A 23,255-nucleotide genomic window follows, 5' to 3' on the forward strand; every position below is an offset into this window, starting at 1 on the left:
CTTTGTGGGGGATACATGCAGTTTTGTAGATAGATCTTGCCTCTATGGGAAGCCAACGGAGGGTGGATAAAATGGTTGTAATGTGGTCGCTTCTTTTGGCCCCATATATGAAATGAGCTGCTGAATGGAGAATAGATTTCGGGGGGAAAGGTGGGATTTGGGAAGGCCAGTAAGAAGAGAGTTGCAGTAGTCCAATCTGGTGAGAACCAGCGATTGGACCAGGGTTTTAAGGTCGTGCTCCGGGAAAAAGCGACGAATTCCCCAAAGAAGGCGCAGTTGGTGTCGAGCAGACTTTGCAATGGAGTCGATGTGGGAGAGTAGATTGAGTTTTTTGTCGAGTGTGACACCAAGGGATTTTGCGCTCTCGACAATGATGGGCTTATTGTTCATTAGATTGATCTGATCCATCCATGATTGCACTGGGGGATGAGAAAGTGAGGAGGAGAGGAGGAGGAATTCTGTTTTGGAGGGATTCAGGATCAGTTGATGAGTTAACATCCAGTTTTGAATGGAGTCGAGAGTAGAGCTAAGGAAGGAGAGATCGTGATTGGAGGCCACCTTAAGGTAAATCTGAGTGTCATCCGCATATAGATGATAGTGGATCCCGGATTTACTCAGGAGATTTCCCAACGGTTCTAAATAGAGATTGAACAGTGTGGGTGCAAGTATGGAGCCTTGAGGAACACCTTGACAGACCGCTAAAGGAGCTGAAAGACTGTTCGCTATTTTGATCATTTGGGATCTATCAGAGAGGAAGGAGGCAAACCATTTGAGCACAGTGCCCTCCATGCCCATTCTCTGTTGAAGAGTGTTAAGGAGAGTGTTGTGATTGACCGTGTCAAAGGCTGCAGAAAGGTCAAGAAGAATTAAAAGACAAGACTCCCCTGAATCGAGTATCCGCAGCGCGTCATCAATCACTAGCAGCAGGGCTGTTTCAGTGCTGCAGTTTTGAATGAAGCCGGACTGGAAATTGTCAAGAAGATTATTTTCCTTGATATGGCGAGAAAGTTGTTTCGCTACACGTTTTTCTGTGATTTTCGCAAGAAAGGGTAGGTTAGTGATGGGACGGTAGTTGTTGAGGTCGTTCGCATCAGCGGTGGGCTTTTTAAGCAGAGGGGTGACCTGCCCAGTTTTGAAGGGAACAGGAAGGGAGCCTTGACTGAGGGAGAGGTTGACCAAAGTGGTCCAATAGGAAAGAGAGTTAGTATAGAAGTCAATGGCAATGGCACTAGGGATGGGGTCAAGAGAATGGTTGGAGGGCTTTGTATCGAGGATGCATTTAAGGAGAGCATCGTCAGAGATGGGGTCAAAGTTTTGCCAAATGGTTAAGGATTTGCGCTCCTCTGTAGGGGTAGGATGAATGACCTGATCTACAAGTGATTTTACCTTTTCGTCAAAGAATACAGCGAATTTCGCTGCTTTCTTTGTGGAATCTTCCAATTTGGAGGTTGGGGGAGAGCTGCTTGGGTTCTTGATGAGGTCAAATAGTTTTTTGGGTTTATTTTTGGCTGAGTCAAGGAGGGATTTGTAGTGTGACGCTTTTCCAAGGAAGATGCGCTTGTGGTACTTGGATCTTGCTGAACGAAGCGTGGCCAAATTTTCAGTGGAGGGCGCTTGTCTCCATTGTTTCTCAAGGGCTCTTAGGAACTTCCTTTCTTCATAGAGGGATTTGTTGAACCAAGGTGCTGAAGGAGTGGGCCTTTTCTTTTTGCTTTGGAGTGGAGCGACATTATTGATTTCGACTGCAAGGACTGTGAGGCATTGGGAGGTGAGTTCGTTAACATCTAGGTCCGGGTCTAGCCTTAGAAGTGATAGCAAAGCAGAATCACAGAGGGTACTGAGGTCAATATTTTTAGTGTCACGGAACCAGGAAGTAGCCCTCTTAGGCTGGCCAAGAGTTATAGAGTGTGATAGGTGAAGAGAGAATGGGATGAGGAGGTGGTTCGACCAGTCTACATGAATAGGGGTAGTGATAGTCCGCAAGCCTGCTTTAGAAATAACAAGGTCCAGGATTGAACCTTTAGAGTGTGTTGTTTCTGTGCAGTGTTGGATAAGATCGTTTGTAGAGAGGAAGGTGGCCAGCAAATTCGCATAGGTGTCTTGAGGCGAGCCCCAGTGGACATTGAAGTCACCCACGAAGATCTGATTGTCACTTTGCGTGTATTGGTCGCTGATGCAGTCCGTGAGTTCCTCCATAAACGAAGGGCTGCTACCAGGCGGGTGGTAAATAGCATGGAATCTGAGAGGTGAGCGGTGGTGCAATTGAAGCTCAAGAGATAGGCATTCAAAAGTGTGGAAGGAGCTGTTAGGAAGAGCCTTAAGTTGAAAGGAGTTTCTAAAGATGACTGCAACACCTCCCCCAACTTGATCAATTCTGTCATTTCTAAGTATAGAATAGCCTGTGGGTACAAGGAGATCAAACATAGAGTGAGAGGTATCGTTGAACCAGGTCTCTGTGAGGAAGAGCATGTCAATATTGTGCAAGTTGATGGTATCGGATATTTCAAGTTTGTGTTTTATTGCAGATCTGCAGTTGTGGAGCAAACAGCGCAGCTCTGACGCAACTGTTTTGGTGACGGGGGCACTTGGGCTATGAGAGGTGATAGGGATATTGTACTTATATGAGGGCGCTCGGGAGGGTTTAGGTGGGCGAGTGGTTCTGACAGAGGAGATGGTCGGAATAGTGTAGATAACAGGTTTACTGGGAAGTGGAAGTGAAGGAAGGGTGGCGTTCGAGTGCTTGTGTGGAATTGCAGACGACAGGCTATGCTTAGCTATACTGGGGTGTGGGGGTGAGGTGCATCTCGTGGAAGGGTGAGTGTTTGCCAAAGGAATTGAGGTGTGTGGAAAAGTCGAGATCTTGGAGCTTAAAACTAAAATGGTAGCTTCAAGTTGGGAGATGGCGGTGATTAGAGAGCCTAGCTTATTTTCCAGAGAGAGTAAGGAAGAGCACAGCATGTTGGGTGGCTCGATGGAAACAGGAGGGGGTGCACTAGGCAGTGTACGGTGGGGGAACGGGAGGGGAGTAGGGGTAAATGGTTCAGGGGTGGGGAAAGGTTTTGGATGAGAGCAGCAGTTGGTGCGCCAGGGCTGAGAGGAGAGTTGTCGTTGTTGGCGTTGCAAGAAGGATAGGAATTAAGGGCAAAATTAGGGGGCGATAGGATAGGATTGGGGCGGTAGGAGAGGGGAGAGAGTGAGGAGTCATAGGGATTAGGGAGGTTTGGAAGGAAGGGAGGGGGTTGGATAGGTCCTGGTAGCTAAGTGAGGTGGCTGTGAGGGAGCGGGTATCAGGCAGAGTGGGGGGGAATGGGAGAAAGGGAAGTTGAAGAAAGGAAGTGATTCTGCTCGGTCCGAGGGAGGGAAGGGGTTACCAGGGGAGGGAAGGGGGTAGCACAGCATTGCTGGAGGAGAGTGGGGAGGGAGAGAGATGGAATGTATTTGTGGGGAAATCGGGGTACATAGTGAGGGGAGGAGTGGGTGGAAAAGCAGAGAGGAGGAGGGAACAAGGGGAACGTAGGGAACATAGACAAGGGGAGAGGGCTGGAGGAGAGGTGGTCTAAGGGGGGTGGCCGGAAGGGATAGGGGGGAGGGGATGAGAATGGAGTGCCGGGACGGTGCAGAATGGACGAGGAGCGTGTTAGCTAGAGGTAGGGCTGAAGTGAAGAGGGGAGGGGCATACTGTGAGGGGGGAGGAATGGGAGGGGAGGTCCGAGGGGAGAGAAGAGGGTCAACCTGAGCCTCCCCAGGGTGCAGCCTATTGTAGAGTGGGGGGGGGGTCAAGGGAGGAGAAAGGGAGTAATTGGTGGAGCTAGATGGAGAGTCAAGGGATAGCCCGGTCGCAGGGGAGGGGAGTAGGGAAGGGAAGAGGCGGTCAAAGAGAGAGAGAACGGTGTCTTTGGCTTGGATCTTAACAGTACCGTTGTTATAGAGTGAGATAGTGAGGGAGCCGTTAAAACCCGCAGAGGGGGACATTTTTAGCTGTTTCCCATGAGGGATAGAGGAGGAGGAGGTGACGTTAAAGGAATTGTAAAAGCTGGTAGACCAAGAGGGTATGTCGTGCGTGAAAAAAATTAGATCGTTTTTGAGCCCCCCATACCGACCATTGTAAAACTGATCGACAAAAAGGGAATCGGGGAAACATTGAATGGTGTTATGCTTGAAACGTTTTGCTGCAGCTTTAGTCAGGTTAGAAGGGTAGATGATTTTGTAGCAATTAATTCCAGACTTAATTCGAGCGGTGGCCATGTTGGGAAATTGTGGAGGAGGAGGGTGGTGGGGATAAGGGAAGGGTGCAACTAGAACGGTGGTGGTGGGGAGAAGTATGAGGGCAAGAAGGGGGCACGTAATCCAGACGTCGGGTGAAGGAACCTGAGTCATTGTGGAGACAGGAAAGTGAGGCGATTAGGGATAGGTTGTTACTTCAGAACCGGGCTGATTCAACAAGATAGGACTGAAGATGGAGTGGTGTAAGAGGAAAATCACTGTACTTATCATCCTCGGATATAAACCATATAAAGCACAGCATCACAATAGGTATCAAACGCATTGTACGCCCAAAATCTCAACAGTCTAATATTAGACACTTACCTCCTAAGTATCACCAACATTATGGGCAAAAAGCACAGGGTGGAACATAATTTCACTAGCATAACCCTAAGTATGCAAGACGACCTCAAAATTATAAAACACACTTTAGAGGTAGCCAGAACAGGGTCTGACAATCAAACTACAAGAAATACATTTCCTAGCACCACAAATACACAATGGGGCCTGGCGCCCTACAAACCACCAGGACCCCCTGGTCAACTGGCCAACTCAAAGGGCTCAAATGTCCTGTTTCCAGAATGTCGGGGCTGCTGCCAATGCAGCGAAAGACCAGCGTGCATACTTGCGCAAACCTAAACGTTGCAACTGGCACTAAGTGCTGCACAGCTGTGAAGAAATGGTGCAAGGAGTGCATCTCACTCCTAACTCAGACAGAACTACCTCCAAATGCCCTAAGAGTCAAGAGGAGGATAATTTTCGTCAGTTCACCCGTTGGGAGAGGATTTATCTGCTCTTATTGTGCAGCTGTTCCCACCATTGTCACCATTGGTCACAAGTCCGAGTAATGTGGCATGCTGTGGCACGCGCCAGGGGCAGTCTCGGCTTCAGCTCCTTTATTATGGATCCAAAGTAGTGGGATGGGCCCACTGGATGTTTGCAAGACACTGAGTGTATTTGAAATATGTTGGCTGTATTTTGGGACATTGCTACTGTGTTTGAGATATTCCTAATGTGTTTTGGATAAACTCAATGTATTTACTATGTTATAGAACAAATTTGATACAGTAAATTCTGGAATATATTTAATGCATTCTAAAATATATCTGTTGCATTCTTGATTGCATTCTAAAACCAGTCATGGTTTTCTTAATGCAGATTAGTAAAAGTTGTCACACAATCTTTGCTCTATGAAAGTAAGGTGCAAATTTGCTTGGAGGTGCACATGAGATTGTTTCTTGATGTGTAATGACGTTGAATATATTACAACCAAAACACGAAAGAAAGGGTACTGCAAATGTATCCACTATGTGACAAAATCGTAGCTAATGCACTTTTTGGAGTGCGGTGGCTGAAACATACCATGTCTTGCAATTCCTTAATTTTTCTCCATTTCTGGGGAAAATGTCAGAACATGGCTAAGAGTTCCCAGACTCCAATAGCAGTATGATTCCGTACGGGTAGTATGAGTATGTCATATACATGTGAAAACCTAACATTTCAACTTCGGAAGCTACTATAACTTCATCACCATAATCTTGTTTTGCTTTTAGATGTCGGCAATTGAAAATATGGCAGAAAAGCTCGAAAGTTTCAACGCCCTGAAACCAGAAGCGAGTGATTTCATACAGTCTGTCCCTTCCATGTATAACTTTAGAGCTCCACCCACCACGCTGCCGGAGAGCCTTCTGCGGAAGGGCAAAGAACGTTACACTTGCAGGTAATCCCAAGCTACGCACTTATGTGAAAATTACTTTCTAGAGAAGAAAAAAAAAAAAATTATCATTCAAATGTATCTGGCTTTTGAAATTTTACCAAAACTGAGACCATTTACCAAAATATTATTTTCCTGTTCGCACTGAAATCCAATTTTCATTTCTGGCAAATGGTGTCGTCTTGTCTTGTTCATTTGTAGTTTGCTGGTGTAAGACTTTGTAGTCAATTAAAATTCATCCAATCCTCTTTGGCTGGGAGTTTGATTTTGAACAAAGGTTCAAGAGCCAAGCCTCTGAGTTCACAAAGGTGACTGGGCTGCAGTCACCTCAGCCTTAGTTAGATAATGCGTATTCAGATCAGTTGTGTTCTTTGCTCTGGATTTGTTAGCTGTTGAAATTGTTCAACCACTGTTGTTTTGGATAGCATGTATGCTCCTAAATTTTAGTTGACGATTTTAAGTGAACAATACATCAGAATGAATAACATTGAAACTGGGTGCTTTTAAGACTGCAGAATGGAATCCACTGGAAATATGTTTTTTGCTAATTTGAATAACAAAAATGTTAGATTATCACGATTTGCTCTTGGATACATTGTAATTCTTAGCTAACGGTAGTCCAAGTGGTCTGTGCCATGCTCATTTGCATATTCAGACCGGTGCCCTGAACATGTTGGACTGGTATACAAAATGGCTGACACTCCTCTGCCCTATCGGAAAAATTCTGTTAAGGTCCACCTCATGTCACCCACTGGTTTTTGGCCCTTCATAAAAGTCTTAAGTGTTATTTTAGTTCCCAGAGGCCCTTGTGTTTTGTAAATGAGGTGCTATCCTCCTGCCACCTGTGACTTTCACTATGACCTTTCTGGCAAGGAAACACAAGGGTGTTTACAGAAGCAAGTTATGTCCCAATGAAGGACACCTATTCTGCTACCATTGGTTTGAGTAGGACTCCAGCAGGGTGTACGTTTGGCCTAATGTGCTGTGCTCGCTTCTCCATCGCACACAAATGTTAACTGCAGTCCTTTTCTCTAAAAGGAACCCCATGTACAGTGGTAGTTGATTTTCCTTCTGTGTTTCTGTGAACCTACATTAAAACACATTTCAACCAATGACATTAACCAGTCTACATATAAACAGTCTTTTATTTAGCATTCCTGGTATCACCTTGAGAGTTGAGCTACAACCAACAAGATGATATTGTACCAGGAGATACACATTGTTGGTATTTGAGAAGTATCCTTTCAATCTTTTAAGGACTCTGAGTTCATTTTAATGGAGGAGTTAATAATCATATATTTTTTAATGCACCGTATCCTTAAGTAGAATCACCGTAGCCTTAAGTATAAAAGCACTGTACCCTTAAGTAAAAGCACTAATCTTTTGGCCACCAGGATTGGTATACAGTTACAGTTAACACACAAAGGACATTAAGCACTCTTGCAGGCACTTGCCAACTTTGAAGCAAATCAAAATTAAAAAAAAGACTTCGTTCCGTGCTATTTTTATAATACGTTATTTAGAGTTTCTGGAAAATGTTAATGTTGGCTTTATACTGTCCTTTGCTGAATAGATTCTAAATGTCATTTTCCATAGGGGTCTGGTTCAAATACTTTTTATCATAGTGTCACAGTGAATAGTTACTTAGCTAATTTCTGGGATATCATCCTGAACCTTCACTTTACTGACATTACATCTTATTGTGAATGACTATTTTCCACTTCTGCTTTCCAGTGGTCTGATAGGTGCACATAACTGGAAATTGACCCAAGATATTGCAGTAACACTATTATAGAGCAAGTAAACATTCATCACCCATTGTAGTTTCTGCATGCATTGCTCTAAGCTTTATTGATTTACACTCCTTACCATCTACTGCCTCATTTCAGGTTTAGTGAGTCTTAAGTCTCCTTTAGCATCAGAAAGTTTTGCCATTCACCACTCCAACAGCACTTCGAATGGTGGTAACTGCAATTAATTGTCTAGTCCAGATGATGACATTGTCTAATTCCAGACTATTGAGGTTGAAACGTTGACAACTAATGTACGGACCGATCGTTCCTTTGTATAAGGATTTGGAATTGTTGAATCCATCTAAGGCAATATGCTCTGGTTTGAATATGGAAGTAATTGTTGTGCACCATTGTTTACAACATATATAATTGAGTGCCTATTTCTCCCCCCCTCAAGCACCTTTAGACCCTCACGGGTGAGTAGTTGTGCTTTACAAAAACTGATTGATTGACTTTCTCACTAAACCTGTACCTCAGTGTGACAGTTCCAATTTACCTTAGAGTATTTTTTTTTTATCATCATGTGTTTCTCATTTAATAAAATTTGACATTAAGCATCTCACAAGCTTGCTCATTCATTGGCACTGTACAATTGAAATTGTATTAGTCCCATTCAGCAGAACTAAGTACAAGAATAAAATTAAAAATTATTGTGGACAAATGTAATCAAGATTTATATTTTGATTTCCTGTACCATGTAAATAGAAAAAAACAGCCGTTTTGCAAATCACTTCTTCATGAATAAAAACATAAGAGGTTCATGGTTGCATTCCAAATGCTTCAAATTCAGTGAAAATGGAAAGCAAAATATAATGTTCATGGCATAAAGCTTCACTTTTTACGTTTCTTCAGTTAAGTGAATGCAGTGTCTGTGAGAACTCAATATTGAAGTAAAGAAGAGCAGCTAGTAACTTGTCACATCACAATTATGTTCTGTTTCACACTTTTCTCATAAAATCAGCCTACTTTTGATCCAGATACTCAATGTTCCCACCATCAATATTTTAGGACTTTGAAAACAATTAATACTAAAAAAGGCCCATCAAGCTAAAGAGCCCGTTATAATATATATGTTGCTACTGGAATCCAAATTCATATGTTAGATGGATTTAGGTCTTACTCTCCCTTCGTCATAGAGAGACCTAACTAGCCATTCATGATTCCCTCATCTGTTTGAAAACATCAGTGTAGGAAGAGGACAACACTTTGCTTATTTCAAAGCCATGTTTTGTTCAGATTGATAAAACCATACATTTAATTTGTATTAATTCTAAGGTTGTGTAAAGGTTTGTATTAATGCTAAGGTAACTTAAATGTATTTACTAAACTTGTCCTATTTATGCTTCTTTCAATAAACTCAAATGTAGATAAGTCAGAGTATTACCTCTTAATCCCGTGTGCACTCTTCCCGAATAGAGATAGTGGCCTTATGCAATTTATTGTGTCCCAGTAGATTTGATGAAATGCAGATTTATCCTTGACATATAGTTCTTCCAGAATCCCAAATTAGCAGGGGCTCTGTGGTGTTGAACCAGTGTTGAGAGGTAGCACAGTTGCTTGACTGAATAGAAGATAGTAGCTCTTTCTGGTTCTTGGCGATCCAACAATGGTGACAGCAGTGGTCTCCCACTTATAAGAAAAGCGTGACATTAGGAGCCCTCACTTGTGATCATGTGGGGGGGGTGTATGAGTGTCGCCTGACTTGCATTGGTGGATTTCCAAGCTAATCAGGTCATGCACCCTCAGAACACTGCCCTTAAATGTCAAGTTGATGTTGTAGTACATGTTTTATGATCAGGGCCGGGTCTAGCGCTGGTAGCGCCCTGTGCGACAGTCTTTTTTGGCACCGCCACGCCCCATGACTACCTCCTCGGATTCACTAATTACCATCCAGCAAATGTGCCCCTCGTCTGTCCATAGCCTCCCTTTCACATACATTTGTTTTAAAGAGTTTGTAAAGGCGGTCTTTACTAATTCACTCAGCTACCCACATAAAATATAGTTCTGTTCTATGCAGCAGGCATATTAACCCTCTACGCTACTTTGTGGCGAGTTAAAGCTGTCACTAGACAAAACTCCCATCTCTCTCCCTAGCAGGGACATTAATCACAAGAGGGATCTTGACATTTTAATTGCTTCCTGAAGGCTGGACGCACGAGGAACTTTTCTGCAGGTGCTTTTAAAACACAAATGTCTAAGTTATTGCTAAACACAGTGCCCCCCAATCCAGGACGGCACCCGGTGCGGCCGCACCGCTCGCACCGCCCTAAAGCCGCCCCTGTGTATGAAGACATTCCAAAGCATATGGTTGCCATTCAACTCTAACCCAACAGTCCTTGAAACAGCTTTGGGGAAACTCATTGGACTCTGAATATAAAAAAGTAAACAAAATCAGGCTCACTGATAACCTCTGTCCTGAAATAAGTTGTTACAAATGGTAATTGAGTCACGCTTGTGCAGAAAGTCTGCAAGTCATCTATAAATTAGGACTTTTACGAATACTGTGTTGCGTATTTAATAGAAAACAGTCCCCACATAAAAGTAATATGCTCCCAAGGAATATACTGAATTAATCATCTGAATTAGTTATATAATATTTGCCATATGATTATTTTCACGTCCCTGATTAGTTGCATATTTAAGGATGATTTTCATGCATGTTTTCCAGTCACCAGTATTTTGTTATGATGACCTGAGGAAATCCAGAAGTTCTCTGCCTGTTTGTAGCATAATTTTTGCAGTTGATCACCCGAATTCTAGTGATGCTATCACCCAAAATGATAGGTTCCAGTGTTTAGCAGCTAACATATATTTTCAACAAAGAGGCATGCCTTAATGTTAAGTGGAAAACACAGCTGGGCACAAACGCACCTGAAACCTACAGTGCAGCTCATAGTTACATTAGCAAACAGTTTCTGTTTAGTTTTCTCATGTCGATTCAGTAAATGGTCATGTAAATTGAGTTGCCGCCATTTTAATCTTGTGAATTATTTTACAATGACAGGTACTGTGGAAAGATTTTCCCAAGATCTGCAAACCTCACACGACATCTGAGGACCCACACTGGGGAGCAACCTTACAGGTGCAAAACTTGTTCTGTGAAAATGTTTCAGAAACGTATGCATTGTTACGTCGAGTTGATGCGAAATTCAGAATCTGTATGTTTTATTGTTTTCAGATCAATTGTGTTCTTTGCTCTGGATTTGTTAGCTGTTGAAATTGTTGAACCACGTTTTTTTTTTTATAGCATGTATGCTCCTAAATTTTAGTTGACGATTTTAAGTGGACAATGGATCAAAATGAATAACATTGAAACTGGCTGCTTTTAAGACTGCTGAATGGAATCCACTGGGAATATGTTTTTTGGAAATTTGAATAACAAAAAATGTCAAATTATCACGATTTGCTCTTGGGTACATTGTAGTTCTTTTTGCATAGCGGTAGTCAAAGTGGTCTGTGCCATGCTCATTTGCCCACTACGCCAGGCTCTTTGTTTTTCAGCTTGACCATGAATCGCCAACATTTTCATGTCAGTAGGGATTCAGGCCCATGATACTAAACCAGAATTCGGTGAGCCTGACAATCCTGGCCTCTAATGCTTTTTATTGTTCCTTGTTGAAGGGGTAGGATCAACCAATGGCAGTTGGGGAACTTTTTATTTTTATTTTTTTAAATACACTATGGATAAGGCCAGGCCTATGCAGGGTGCAATATCCTATCTAATTTCCCTTCTCTGTTCCTTTCATGTCAAAGCCCACTCGGTGCTACATTGGTTTTGCTATCATCCACTAATCTTCTGCATGTGCTAGAATGGTTGTCTTTTTTGGTAGAAGATAGATCTTGTATTACAGCTATAGTGCTGTGAACTTCATTTGTAGAAGTTATCTCTTGAATTAATATTATAACCTTTAAAGGTGATAGAACTGCTTTAATTTTTATCATGTACAATGGAAAACAATGTATTTGTTAACAACTCCTATACCAACTGTTTCAGTAGAAGCCAGCTGTATTCAAGTTGACTGCATATTTGACCGGTTACCACCAGGTCATAGGAGATGAGCATTTAGTTCATTGAGCCATCTTGCTGACATTCTTCTCATCATGAATTATTTGTGTGAAAAAGAAAACTTACTTGCCTCAACTAGATCCAGTGAAGAAAAACACATTTCTAACTGGTGAACCAGGATTAAAATTTGGGGTCTAGTTATTAGTGAAATGAAGCTACCAGTCTCTGATTTATAACTCCCAATACAGGAAGACAAATAAAAAAAAAACATAGTTATAGAGTTTTAGCTAGACCTTCCTCACGTTGGAGGATTTACCGCTGCATTAGTATTGTGTTAAAAATGGATCAAAACATAAGGCCAGATTTACAGCATTGCATATTGCACCCTGAGACATTAACCTGCCTATGGGTAACTGTATGACTTTTGGGAGTCCACAAACATTTCCCATCGTATGTATGGAAAGCTGTGCATTTTGCACCATTTCAGACATAATACTAAAAATGGTGCAGAGTACAGCTCCATTTTGATGAAGGGTAGGCAGACGTGCACATATTTTTGTTTTCTTCTATTCTTCATGGGGAAAAATGTTTCCCTGTTTAGAGAGCGCTTCCACCCACACCACAGCAATATTTAGGCCTGTGCTTTTCCCACTTCCACCCCTGTGAAGGGAAGTTACTGTAATGTATAGCTGAACTAAACCTCTGGCTGATGCAGTTGGAAGGGGCCAGAGGAGAGGTCGAGGAATCCATAAACTTACAAGTTTGGGAGCCATCACAAGCTTACAATGCAAACCATGCCTTCGTCTGCTCATCCCTTGCATGGGACTTATTACTGTTTAACTGTATGCCATTTTATGCTTGCTAAATATCCTTTTGTAGGTTTATGATAAAGTATAAATCGAGCCAGTTCCAGCATAAACCTAGCCTTGCGGATGTAAATACTTGTAGTACTATCAACTTCCTCCCAGAATATCCTAATACAAGAATATCAAGGACAGAATATTGAGGGACAAAATATTGAAGGATAAGTGCATGTAGGGTATACTTTTCCTAACTCCACATCCATGTGCCTTGAAGATATATAGTACCAAGGTACATATATGTGGATGGAGGTCTAGAAAAGCTATACACACTTGTTGATATTTTATTGTGATTTGCTTTGCGCGTAGGGTCCTTGTGTGCAACTTTGTTACAATTGATTGATTTGAACTATTTGTCAAGTTATTGTTTACTTAGACGTGCACTACCACCACGTCATCAACATCACGTTTTCTACGGCCCTACAACATTTATCTTGAACACGCATCATAATTAGGCTGACCACAGTTGCTAAGTAAGCCTCGTATCTTTTACAGCGGCGCGGACTCTCATTTGTTGATAAACTCTACAGATGTTATGAAATTGAGCCAGGTACTTTAGCTTTCAGACATGGCCAAATAACATCCTTGCGGTCCAAAATAACTTGAGTTAAAATTGAATTGAACATAACTACTTACTGTATGTACAAATGAGATTATAGAGTTCTCTTTGTGGCATAAATTGATTAAATGAAGGCCGAGAATATGCTGGGACGGAGGCGCAGAGAGAAGATGGAAATTGATGGCTCATGGCCAACAAAAGTAGTTGGATTAGTTGGCTTTTGTCTTAGTAGTGGCTTAAACAGCAATACAGGGAAAGCTTTAGGGACTCCAAATCACCGCAGAGTATGAAAATTGATGCCTCTGCTACCCACGCGATAGACTAAATTGCTCATTTTGGCTCACTGTTAAAGATTTTGACTCTTTATTGCTGGGCTTTGGAAGATAACAGACTCTCTCCTGGGATCAGCAATCAAGCTCTATAATTCCTCATGAAGAGATTTAATCATGTGGGGTAATTTTGAGCAGAAAAAAAATCTTTTTTTCTACCTTATTTGAGTATGAAAAGGAATTTCTTTCATGATTTGTTTTCCTGGAAAGCATTTAACTCCGCTTTATTGGCAGGGCATGAAGCTGAATTTATTCCAGCACCGGGTTTTAGCATCTCAACATTTTATGCTGGACTTTTAAAACATTGCAATCAATTATGTCAGCTAATCTAGCACAGTTAGTTGAAATGCAGCCATTGTTTTATGCTGGCACATAAATCACTCTGAAATAGCATTGGAGCTGTGAAGTCGCATCACTTGTATAGCGAGCGCTTTTCCAGTCGTTTGCGTCGATTATAAGCCTCAGTGGTCCTCGTTCAGACATAGGGACTTTGTCTGATATGCTAATTGCTGCATTGAGTGTGAAAGCAGGACCCAGGTGCAGTTTTTGACTTGAACTGTCCCAACTTGTTATAGAGGTAAACTGTGCCTCTACCTGTCCCCTCTTGAAAGTCAGAGGTGATTTGTTATACTTTAAAATTGGTTGCTTCCAGCACGAGACCCTGACATTTTATGTCACAAGAACCCAGGCGGTGGGTACATATGGAAAGCAGTGCTTAATTTGTGCTTGTTGTTTCCGGTGCTGAGCATCGGCACTTATTTTTGAGGGCCGGCGCTTAGTCTTCTGCCTCAACCATATGCTGCGAGCAAAAGACACATATGGTAAACATGGAGGAAGAGAAAAACAAAAAAGCGTCACAATGAGAGAAAGTAGGAAGCTGCAGGGGGAGCTGAAGGGGCAGGGAGTGGCTTTAAATGGGTTGAAGAGGCCCGAGATGGCTTCAGGATTACGCTGCCTCAGTATTCTGTGTTCGCACATTTAATGGCAGATGAAAAGTAACGTCAAATTCTACGCAAATGCAATTTTTTCATTACTTTCGAGGAAGACAGTGGGCCTGATTCAAGAAAAAAATGTGTTTAAAACTAATTACAGAGAGTTCTCATCGCACTGACCCACACATTTATACTTTTTTGGAATTGACATTTTCCAAGGGAATGCTTTTAAAGCTGCACCAATCACAGGTGTACTCTCAGGAAAGTCATACATTTTTTGTGAGGTAACATTTCCACATTGCACAGTTGTACTGACACCACAAGTTTGCAATGGAGAAAAGAAGTGCCACTGCGAAATACCACTTTTTTATTTTTTCTCCAAGGCGAGAACAATGTACCATGTGGAGAAAATCCATATGTTTACTTTCCACAAGTCTTTATTTCCACCTTGGGAAGGGATTACTGCAGTCATTGACTTGTGTTAATCTCTAACTGTTGGTGGTCGGGGGTGGGATAAGGTGCGAGGGAAGTTTGTGAGTCCTCACTAACTGGTGTTTGCAGGCAGTAACAGTTTTCAAACCAACATACGTCTTGAATATTCTCCTCAACCCTTGCGTGACTTTAATCCAGCATTATATTATGTGAAAATAGGGTAATATTCCCAGGAGTAAATGAGCTTATGATTCCAAGGTCACCTTTTACGGTTCTGTAGGAGTGGTAAATCCAGAAGTCTTTGATCATACAGGGAGTGCAGAATTATTAGGCAAGTTGTATTTTTGAGGATTAATTTTATTATTGAACAACAACCATGTTCTCAATGAACCCAAAAAACTCATTAATATCAAAGCTGAATATTTTTGGAAGTAGTTTTTAGTTTGTTTTTAGTTTTAGCTATGTTAGGGGGATATCTGTGTGTGCAGGTGACTATTACTGTGCATAATTATTAGGCAACTTAACAAAAAAAAATATATACCCATTTCAATTATTTATTATTACCAGTGAAACCAATATAACATCTCAACATTCACAAATATACATTTCTGACATTCAAAAACAAAACAAAAAAAATCAGTGACCAATATAGCCACCTTTCTTTGCAAGGACACTCAAAAGCCTGCCATTCATGGATTCTGTCAGTGTTTTGATCTGTTCACCATCAACATTGCGTGCAGCAGCAACCACAGCCTCCCAGACACTGTTCAGAGAGGTGTACTGTTTTCCCTCCTTGTAAATCTCACATTTGATGATGGACCACAGGTTCTCAATGGGGTTCAGATCAGGTGAACAAGGAGGCCATGTCATTAGATTTCCTTCTTTTATACCCTTTCTTGCCAGCCACGCTGTGGAGTACTTGGACGTGTGTGATGGAGCATTGTCCTGCATGAAAATCATGTTTTTCTTGAAGGATGCAGACTTCTTCCTGTACCACTGCTTGAAGAAGGTGTCTTCCAGGAACTGGCAGTAGGACTGGGAGTTGAGCTTGACTCCATCCTCAACCCGAAAAGGCCCCACAAGCTCATCTTTGATGATACCAGCCCAAACCAGTACTCCACCTCCACCTTGCTGGCGTCTGAGTCGGACTGGAGCTCTCTGCCCTTTACCAATCCAGCCACGGGCCCATCCATCTGGCCCATCAAGACTCACTCTCATTTCATCAGTCCATAAAACCTTAGAAAAATCAGTCTTGAGATATTTATTGGCCCAGTCTTGACGTTTCAGCTTGTGTGTCTTGTTCAGTGGTGGTCGTCTTTCAGCCTTTCTTACCTTGGCCATGTCTCTGAGTATTGCACACCTTGTGCTTTTGGGCACTCCAATGATGTTGCAGCTCTGAAATATGGCCAAACTGGTGGCAAGTGGCATCGTGGCAGCTGCACGCTTGACTTTTCTCAGTTCATGGGCAGTTATTTTGCGCCTTGGTTTTTCCACACGCTTCTTGCGACCCTGTTGACTATTTTGAATGAAACGCTTGATTGTTCGATGATCACGCTTCAGAAGCTTTGCAATTTTAAGAGTGCTGCATCCCTCTGCAAGATATCTCACTATTTTTGACTTTTCTGAGCCTGTCAAGTCCTTCTTTTGACCCATTTTGCCAAAGGAAAGGAAGTTGCCTAATAATTATGCACACCTGATATAGGGTGTTGATGTCATTAGACCACACCCCTTCTCATTACAGAGATGCACATCACCTAATATGCTTAATTGGTAGTAGGCTTTCGAGCCTATACAGCTTGGAGTAAGACAACATGCATAAAGAGAATGATGTGGTCAAAATACTCATTTGCCTAATAATTCTGCACTCCCTGTATAAGCAAATCTGAAAATGGCTGTTTATCAAGATACTATGAAAGATGTCACATTAGCAGGACATTACAATTATTACACAGTAATTAACAGTGTCATCTGCTAGTGTATATATCTTTCTCACGTAGCACATTTTACCAACATTTAGCCATTTTCTAGCATTGTACGTAATAGTTGTTATTAGTAGCCAAATTCATATGATGTATCTCACTAACTGCAAATCCTTGCAGTGCATTTATTCCATATGTCACTTGATTTGACGATAAACCAAAAAAACAATAGTGTAGTCCGCATTAAAATCAGGTCTGCTTTCTCATAAAAGGTAAAGAAACACCCATTCTGGGATCCAGCAATTAACACGTTAAACCGATTAAAGACTGTACATTGAATCTGCTTCTTCTGATCAGAAGTGGATACAAAGGCCTTGTCCTACCAAAACCAAGTTTGTTGGCTCAAAGCACGAATGAGAGTTTCAGGTATTCAGTTCCCTGATTGTTTTTTCTCTGATGCCGAGGACGTAACCATAACGTCCTGCTATGGGCCCGCCCCCGATGGCCCAGCACCCCCCCCTCCCCTAGGGCGGGGATGGAAGGGGAATCGCTTCCAACCCCCCCCCCCCAGATCCCTGATGATGTCAGTGCGCGATTGCGTTCTGACCTCATCAGAGGTTTTAGCATTTCTCCTCTGATCACGTGGAGGGGGCGAAAGAGGCATCAGAGGAAAGGTCTTTCCTTTCCTTTGATGTCTCTCAGCATTTCTGCTGCCTCATTGCGATGCCCGGGGGTGGAATGGGGCAGAAACCTCTAGACACCAGAGATTTTTTTTTGTTGTTGTCAATTTCACACAAGGGGAGCGACCCCTTAGGCAAGGGTCACACCCCTGGGGGGCAAATTTGTTTTAGGCCATTTCTGCCCCTCTTGGAGGCAGGTCGGCCTATTGTAATTAGGCCGATCTGCCCCTAGTGGGGGCAGAAACCTCTAGGTACCAGGGATCATTTTTTTTTTTTTGGTTTTATTTTTGTAGGAGTGGGGAGCGACTCCTTAGGCAAGGGTCCTTCTCCTGGGGGGGGGGGGGAATATTTTTAGGCCCTTTCTGCCACACTTGTGGACAGATCAGCCTATTTTTATTTGGTCAATCTGCTCCCAAGAAATCACTAGACACCAGGGATTTTTTTTGCCCCAATTTCACGCAAAGGGAGCAACCCCTTAAGCAAGGGTTGCTCCCCTGGGGGGGGCAAATTTTTTTACGCCATTTCTGCCCCGCTTGGGGGCAGATTGGCCTATTTCTATTAGGCCGATCTGCCCATAGGGTGTGCAGAAACCACTTAGGAACCAGGGATTGGTGTGTGTTTGTAAGTGTGTGTTTTGTTTTGGGGGGGGGGGGGGCAGTCCATTGGTCAAGGGTCGCTCCCTATGGGGGCACATTACTGTTGGCCATATCTGTCCCCTAGGGGCAGATCGGCCTATATTTGGAAGGCCCATCTGCCCCCAACGGGGGCAGAAAGCTCACCAGAGACCAGGGAATATTTTTTATTAAAAAAAAGGGGGTGGGGCGATGGCCATACCCCTAACCCGAATAAATGGGGCCAAAGTTGTTCTGCCCACCTGTGGTAGATGGGGCAATTACCCCCAATCCACTGCCCGGGGGGAAGAAAGCCTACTAGATGCCAGGGAATTAAAAAATAAATAGTGTGGTGGTGGCTACCAAACAGTATTGGCATGGTTATGCCCCCACCCCAACTGAATGTGGTAACAGTCTTTCAGCTCTTCCCAGCACACTAAAACATCTTATCCTACGGCAAGCGAGAGGACATTTAATTATTTTGGGTTTTGGTTTTACATTTGGCCCATGAGAGCTTGTCTAACTCTCAAAATCATCCCACTTGGAATGGTGAGGGCTGCACATTTTGGACTTTAGGATGCTGCCATGTAGAAAAATACGCAAGACCTAGACACATCTGAAAACTAAACATCTGGGTGAATCCAGGGTGGTGTGCTTCACATGCACCCTGCACCATTTTCTTAACCACAATTCCCTGCAAACCTCCAACTTTTCTGGAAATCTAATTTTTCCCACGTTTTTGTCATGGAACCTTCCGGAATCTGCAGGAATCCACAGAATTCCTACCACCCAGCATTGTCGAATCTATGCTGATAAAAAAAATCATCCCCTTTTGTCAGCCTATAAATGCTTTTTTACAAACTGCCCTTTTGGACCTGCTTTGGTTCCCCCTCATTTTTGACATGTTTTTGGCTCTTCCCTGTCACAGGCACTTGGCCCACCTACACAAGTGAGGTATTATTTTTACCGTGAGACTTAGGGGAACTTTGGGTGGTAGGAAATTTGTGCCAGTGCGGTGATCCCACACAGAAATTGTGGGAAAATGTCATTTTTTAGCAAAATTTGAGGTTTGCTGAGGATTTTGGGTAAGAAAACACACGGAGATTCACACCTCCCTGGATTCCCTTGGGGGTCTAGTTTTCAGAAATGTTTGGGTTTGGTAAGTTTCCCTTGATGGCTGTTGAGTCCAGGACCAAAACACAGCCCCCCGCAAAAACAGGTAGTTTTGGATTTGATCATTTTGATGTGTCCGCGTTGCATTTCCTATCGCCTATCCGGAGACTTGGGGTAATGCTTAATTTGAAAGGAAATTTCTGGCTCCTCTCAGATTCCAGAACTTTCTGTCACCTCAATGTGAGGAAAAAGTGTGTTTGGCCAGATTTTTAGGTTTTCAAAGGATTCTGGGTAACAGAACCTGTTGAGAGCCCCACATGTCACCCCATCCTGGAATCCCCTAGGTGTCTAGTTTTCAAAAATGCACAGGTTTGGTAGATTTCCCTCAGTGGCTGCTGAGCAAGAGGCCAAAATCCACAGGTAGGCACTTTGCAAAAAAACAAGTAGGATTTCTATGTACAAATGTGATGTCCATGTTGTGTTTCCTGTCACAGGCACTAGGCCTACCCACACAAGTGAGGTACCATTTGTATCAGGAGACTTGGAGGAAAACAGAATAGAAAAAAAAGTGTTATTGTCTATCCTTCCAAATGTAAGACAGTGTGTAAAAAAAAAGACTTCCATTTGAGAAATGCACTATTATTCACATGCTAATATGGGGACCCCAGAATTCTGCGACGTGCAAATAACCACTCCTTATCTTGTGCCCATTTTGAAAATAGAAAGGTTTTCTTGATGCCTATTTTTCACTCTATATTTCAGCAAATGAATTGCTGTATACCAGTTATAGAATGAAAACTCATTGCAAGGTGCAGCTCATTTATTGGCTCTGGGTACCTAGGGTTCTTGATGAACCTACAAGCCCTATATATCCCCGCAACCAGAAGAGTCCAGCAGACATAATAGTGTATTTCTTTCAAGAATCTGACATCACAGGAAAAAGCTAGAGTAAAACATGGAGAAAAATGGTTGTGTTTTTCACCTCAATTTCAATATTTTTTTATTTCAGCTATTTTCTGTAGGAAAACCTTGTAGAATCTACAAAAATGACCCCTTGTTGAATTCAGAAATTTGTCTACTTTTCAGAAATGTTTAGCTTTCCGGGATCCAGCATTGGTTTCACACCGTTTCTGTTACTAACCGGAAGGAGGCTAAAAGCACAAAATAGTAAATATGGGGTATGTCCCTGTAAAATTCCAAAATTGTGTTGACAAATGTGGTTTTCTGATTCAAGTCTGCCTGTTCCTGAAAGCTGGGACGATGGTAATTTTTAGCACCGCAAACCCTTTGTTGCTGCCATTTTCAGGGAATAAAAACACAAGCCTTTTTCTGAAGCCCTTTTTTCCCATTTTTTTTTAAAAACGGTTTTGCTGCATTTTGGCTAATTTCTTTGTCTCCTTCAGGGGAACCCACAAACTCTGGGTACCTCTAGAATCCCTACGATGGTGGAAAAAAAAGGACGTAAATTTAGCGTGGGTAGCTTTCGTGGACAAAAAGTTATGAGGGCCTAGGCGCAGACTACTCCAAATAGCCAAAAAAGGCCTGGCACCTGAGGGGGAAAAGGTCTGGCAGCGAACGGGTTAAAACTGGGGCACAACAGATCATTTGGAGGTATTTTACTTCTACATTTGAAATGTGAGTCGAAAAAAAGTCATTTGAGGAAAAACATATTTTCAGTGTTAGAGGTGGTATTTTTGTTGTAATGCGTACTATATCCTTAGCTAGAAGTTCATGCAAATTGGTGTTTAAATATTTAGTACCTTCCTTAAATTGTACAGCAACAACGGTAGAGAACATCCTCTTATCAAAATGCCTTCAATGTAGCTGATTTGAAGAAACTAGCAGCCACATGCCAGTAGATGCAGAAGGCAGGACTTGCACCTCCATAGCTCTCTATTGTATTTTTGGAGTGTGGGTTGACCCCGTTTCCAGGGGCGTTTTAGTTCACTACGGGTAATAAATGGTCTGGCTATTCTCTAACGTGGATTCCTGGCTCGTGCCAGTGCCCAGTAATCAGAATTAAATAGCTCGTTCATCTCTTTGTAACGTAAAAAAGGATAAAATAACCACATCTTTATTGTAATCCGCTCAATACACCCTTGTCAAGTTGCATGGGATACGTCACATTTTCCAAAACTTATTTTAGTGGACTTCCACTGCTTTTGTTCACAGAAAAATATTTTTCTTTTTGTATGATGTCACTAATAAAATGTACACTTTTTTACAGATGTAAGTACTGTGACAGATCCTTCAGCATATCTTCCAACCTGCAGAGGCATGTGCGTAACATTCACAACAAGGAGAAACCCTTCAAGTGCCACTTATGTGACCGGTGTTTCGGTCAGCAGACCAACCTTGACAGACATCTAAAAAAACATGAGAACGGGAACATATCGGGTAGGTAACTGAAGTTCCCAACCTTATTCCTTCAATAATTTGTCTCATCTTTGCATAGATAGCTAGAAGTGTCAACTCAGTTTGACCACATTTGAAAGGATTGAGGCACTATCTGATTGTGTCATCATTTCTCATGAAAGGAACTAATACCCTCATACCTTCATGTATGTAAACTAGTAAATCCTTGTAAGGAGTAATACGGCACAAAGATTGCATGCTGTGCTATGCGAATTGTAAATTGGCTTGGTACTGGGTTTTACTTGAATTCGCTGAGGGCCACTTTTCAAACTAAGCTGAATGATATTGTCTTAGTAACATCAGACGTGTAGGCTACCCACCAAACATCCCTTGTTCTCTACCTTTCTCAGGTTCTGCCGGGTCGTTGGTTACAAGATATATAACCACAATTTGTTGGTCTTGGGCGAATGTAATAGTAACCAAACACTGTTTAAAAAGGCAGCTATGAAGGGAAGCCTGGACAATGTTACTATCTGTAAATCATATTTTCTCTTCAGAAACATAGGCTGCATCACTAATTATAGCCATTCATACACAGATACCCGCCACACCGTTTATAGACTTCACATCTCCGTCGTCGTCGTCTTGTACAGCAGCTTTTTTGGCAGAATAACTTATTTTCATTCCTTTGAGCCAACAAACTATGCAGAATTCTATAGCTAGGTATGACTTAGAAGACACAATATTGGCTTTTTTTAATGATATCTAAAGGTTAGCAGGTAAAATCCATAATACTCAGTTTGACTGTGGACGATTGAGATATTGCCATTTTTAATGTCTTTGTAGGTGCGAACGAGTGGTCTGTGGAAAGACGATATCAACTGGAAGCCTGAACTGCTTGATTTAGCTTGTAGCAGATTGTGATCTTCCCAGTGAAACAGATATTCTCTGTTGTTTAGCAGGGAGAGTTATTGTTTTTGCAATCAGGAGTTATCTTTTAATTAGCCGTAGTCTCGGGGGTCATTAACCATGTCCAGTCTGATTGTGTGTTTACATTATCACAAGTTTAGACTAACTTTCATTTAGTTCTATTGCAATTCTGAAATGCACCACACAATTTTTCAAATCTATCCTTGTATTTAGCAATAGCGTAATATATGGCGTAGGAGTAGATATCCCAAGCAGATTCAAGATTGTCTAAGGGGAGGAATTTTAGCGATTTGTACTTACTGAGTCTCAGTGACATACAATATTGACAACTCACAGGATCCACTAGTGCCCAGCATCTCTTTAACCAGTGTGTCTGTTGCAATCCATGACATCCACAAACCTTTCAGCTCACAGACAATTATGGCTCTTTACCACATTTTGCTTACTCATCAATGGCTTGATGCTACCTCTGGAGTATACCTCTCTTTTTCCCTTGGTGCCCTGTTTGAGCTCACTGAGGATATATTTTCCTATCTCAAAGCTCAAGAAATGCATTTAGGGAATGGTTAGTTTTCTGTCTAGTGATCTGCCCACTCTTCCAGGAAATCATCCTAAAACATGACATAAGTCTAAAATCACTTTTAGAACAGGTGAGCTGAGGTGTGCTTGGAAGGGTGAGTGAAACTCGACTTTGAAATGTCAGCTGACTACACACTCTGCAAACATTTCCCTCACTCTTTAATGGTGGTTAGTTGTCTC

At 42.2% G+C, this 23,255-nt stretch overlaps 1 protein-coding gene across 5 annotated transcripts in view; it reads left to right on the forward strand.

Moving 5' to 3' along the window:
* Nucleotides 1-23,255, forward strand: part of MECOM (MDS1 and EVI1 complex locus) — a 1,802,619-nt gene that overhangs the window by 1,767,155 nt on the left and 12,209 nt on the right. For all 5 annotated transcript variants that reach the window (XM_069213205.1, XM_069213204.1, XM_069213206.1 and 2 more), the window contains 3 exons: nt 5,817-5,983; nt 10,775-10,852; nt 21,439-21,608. In XM_069213205.1, the coding sequence (XP_069069306.1) occupies nt 5,817-5,983; nt 10,775-10,852; nt 21,439-21,608 (415 nt within the window). The remainder of the gene's footprint in view (nt 1-5,816; nt 5,984-10,774; nt 10,853-21,438; nt 21,609-23,255) is intronic.

Source organism: Pleurodeles waltl, chromosome 11 (genome assembly GCF_031143425.1).
Source record: "Pleurodeles waltl isolate 20211129_DDA chromosome 11, aPleWal1.hap1.20221129, whole genome shotgun sequence".
NCBI classification, from domain to species: domain Eukaryota; kingdom Metazoa; phylum Chordata; class Amphibia; order Caudata; family Salamandridae; genus Pleurodeles; species Pleurodeles waltl.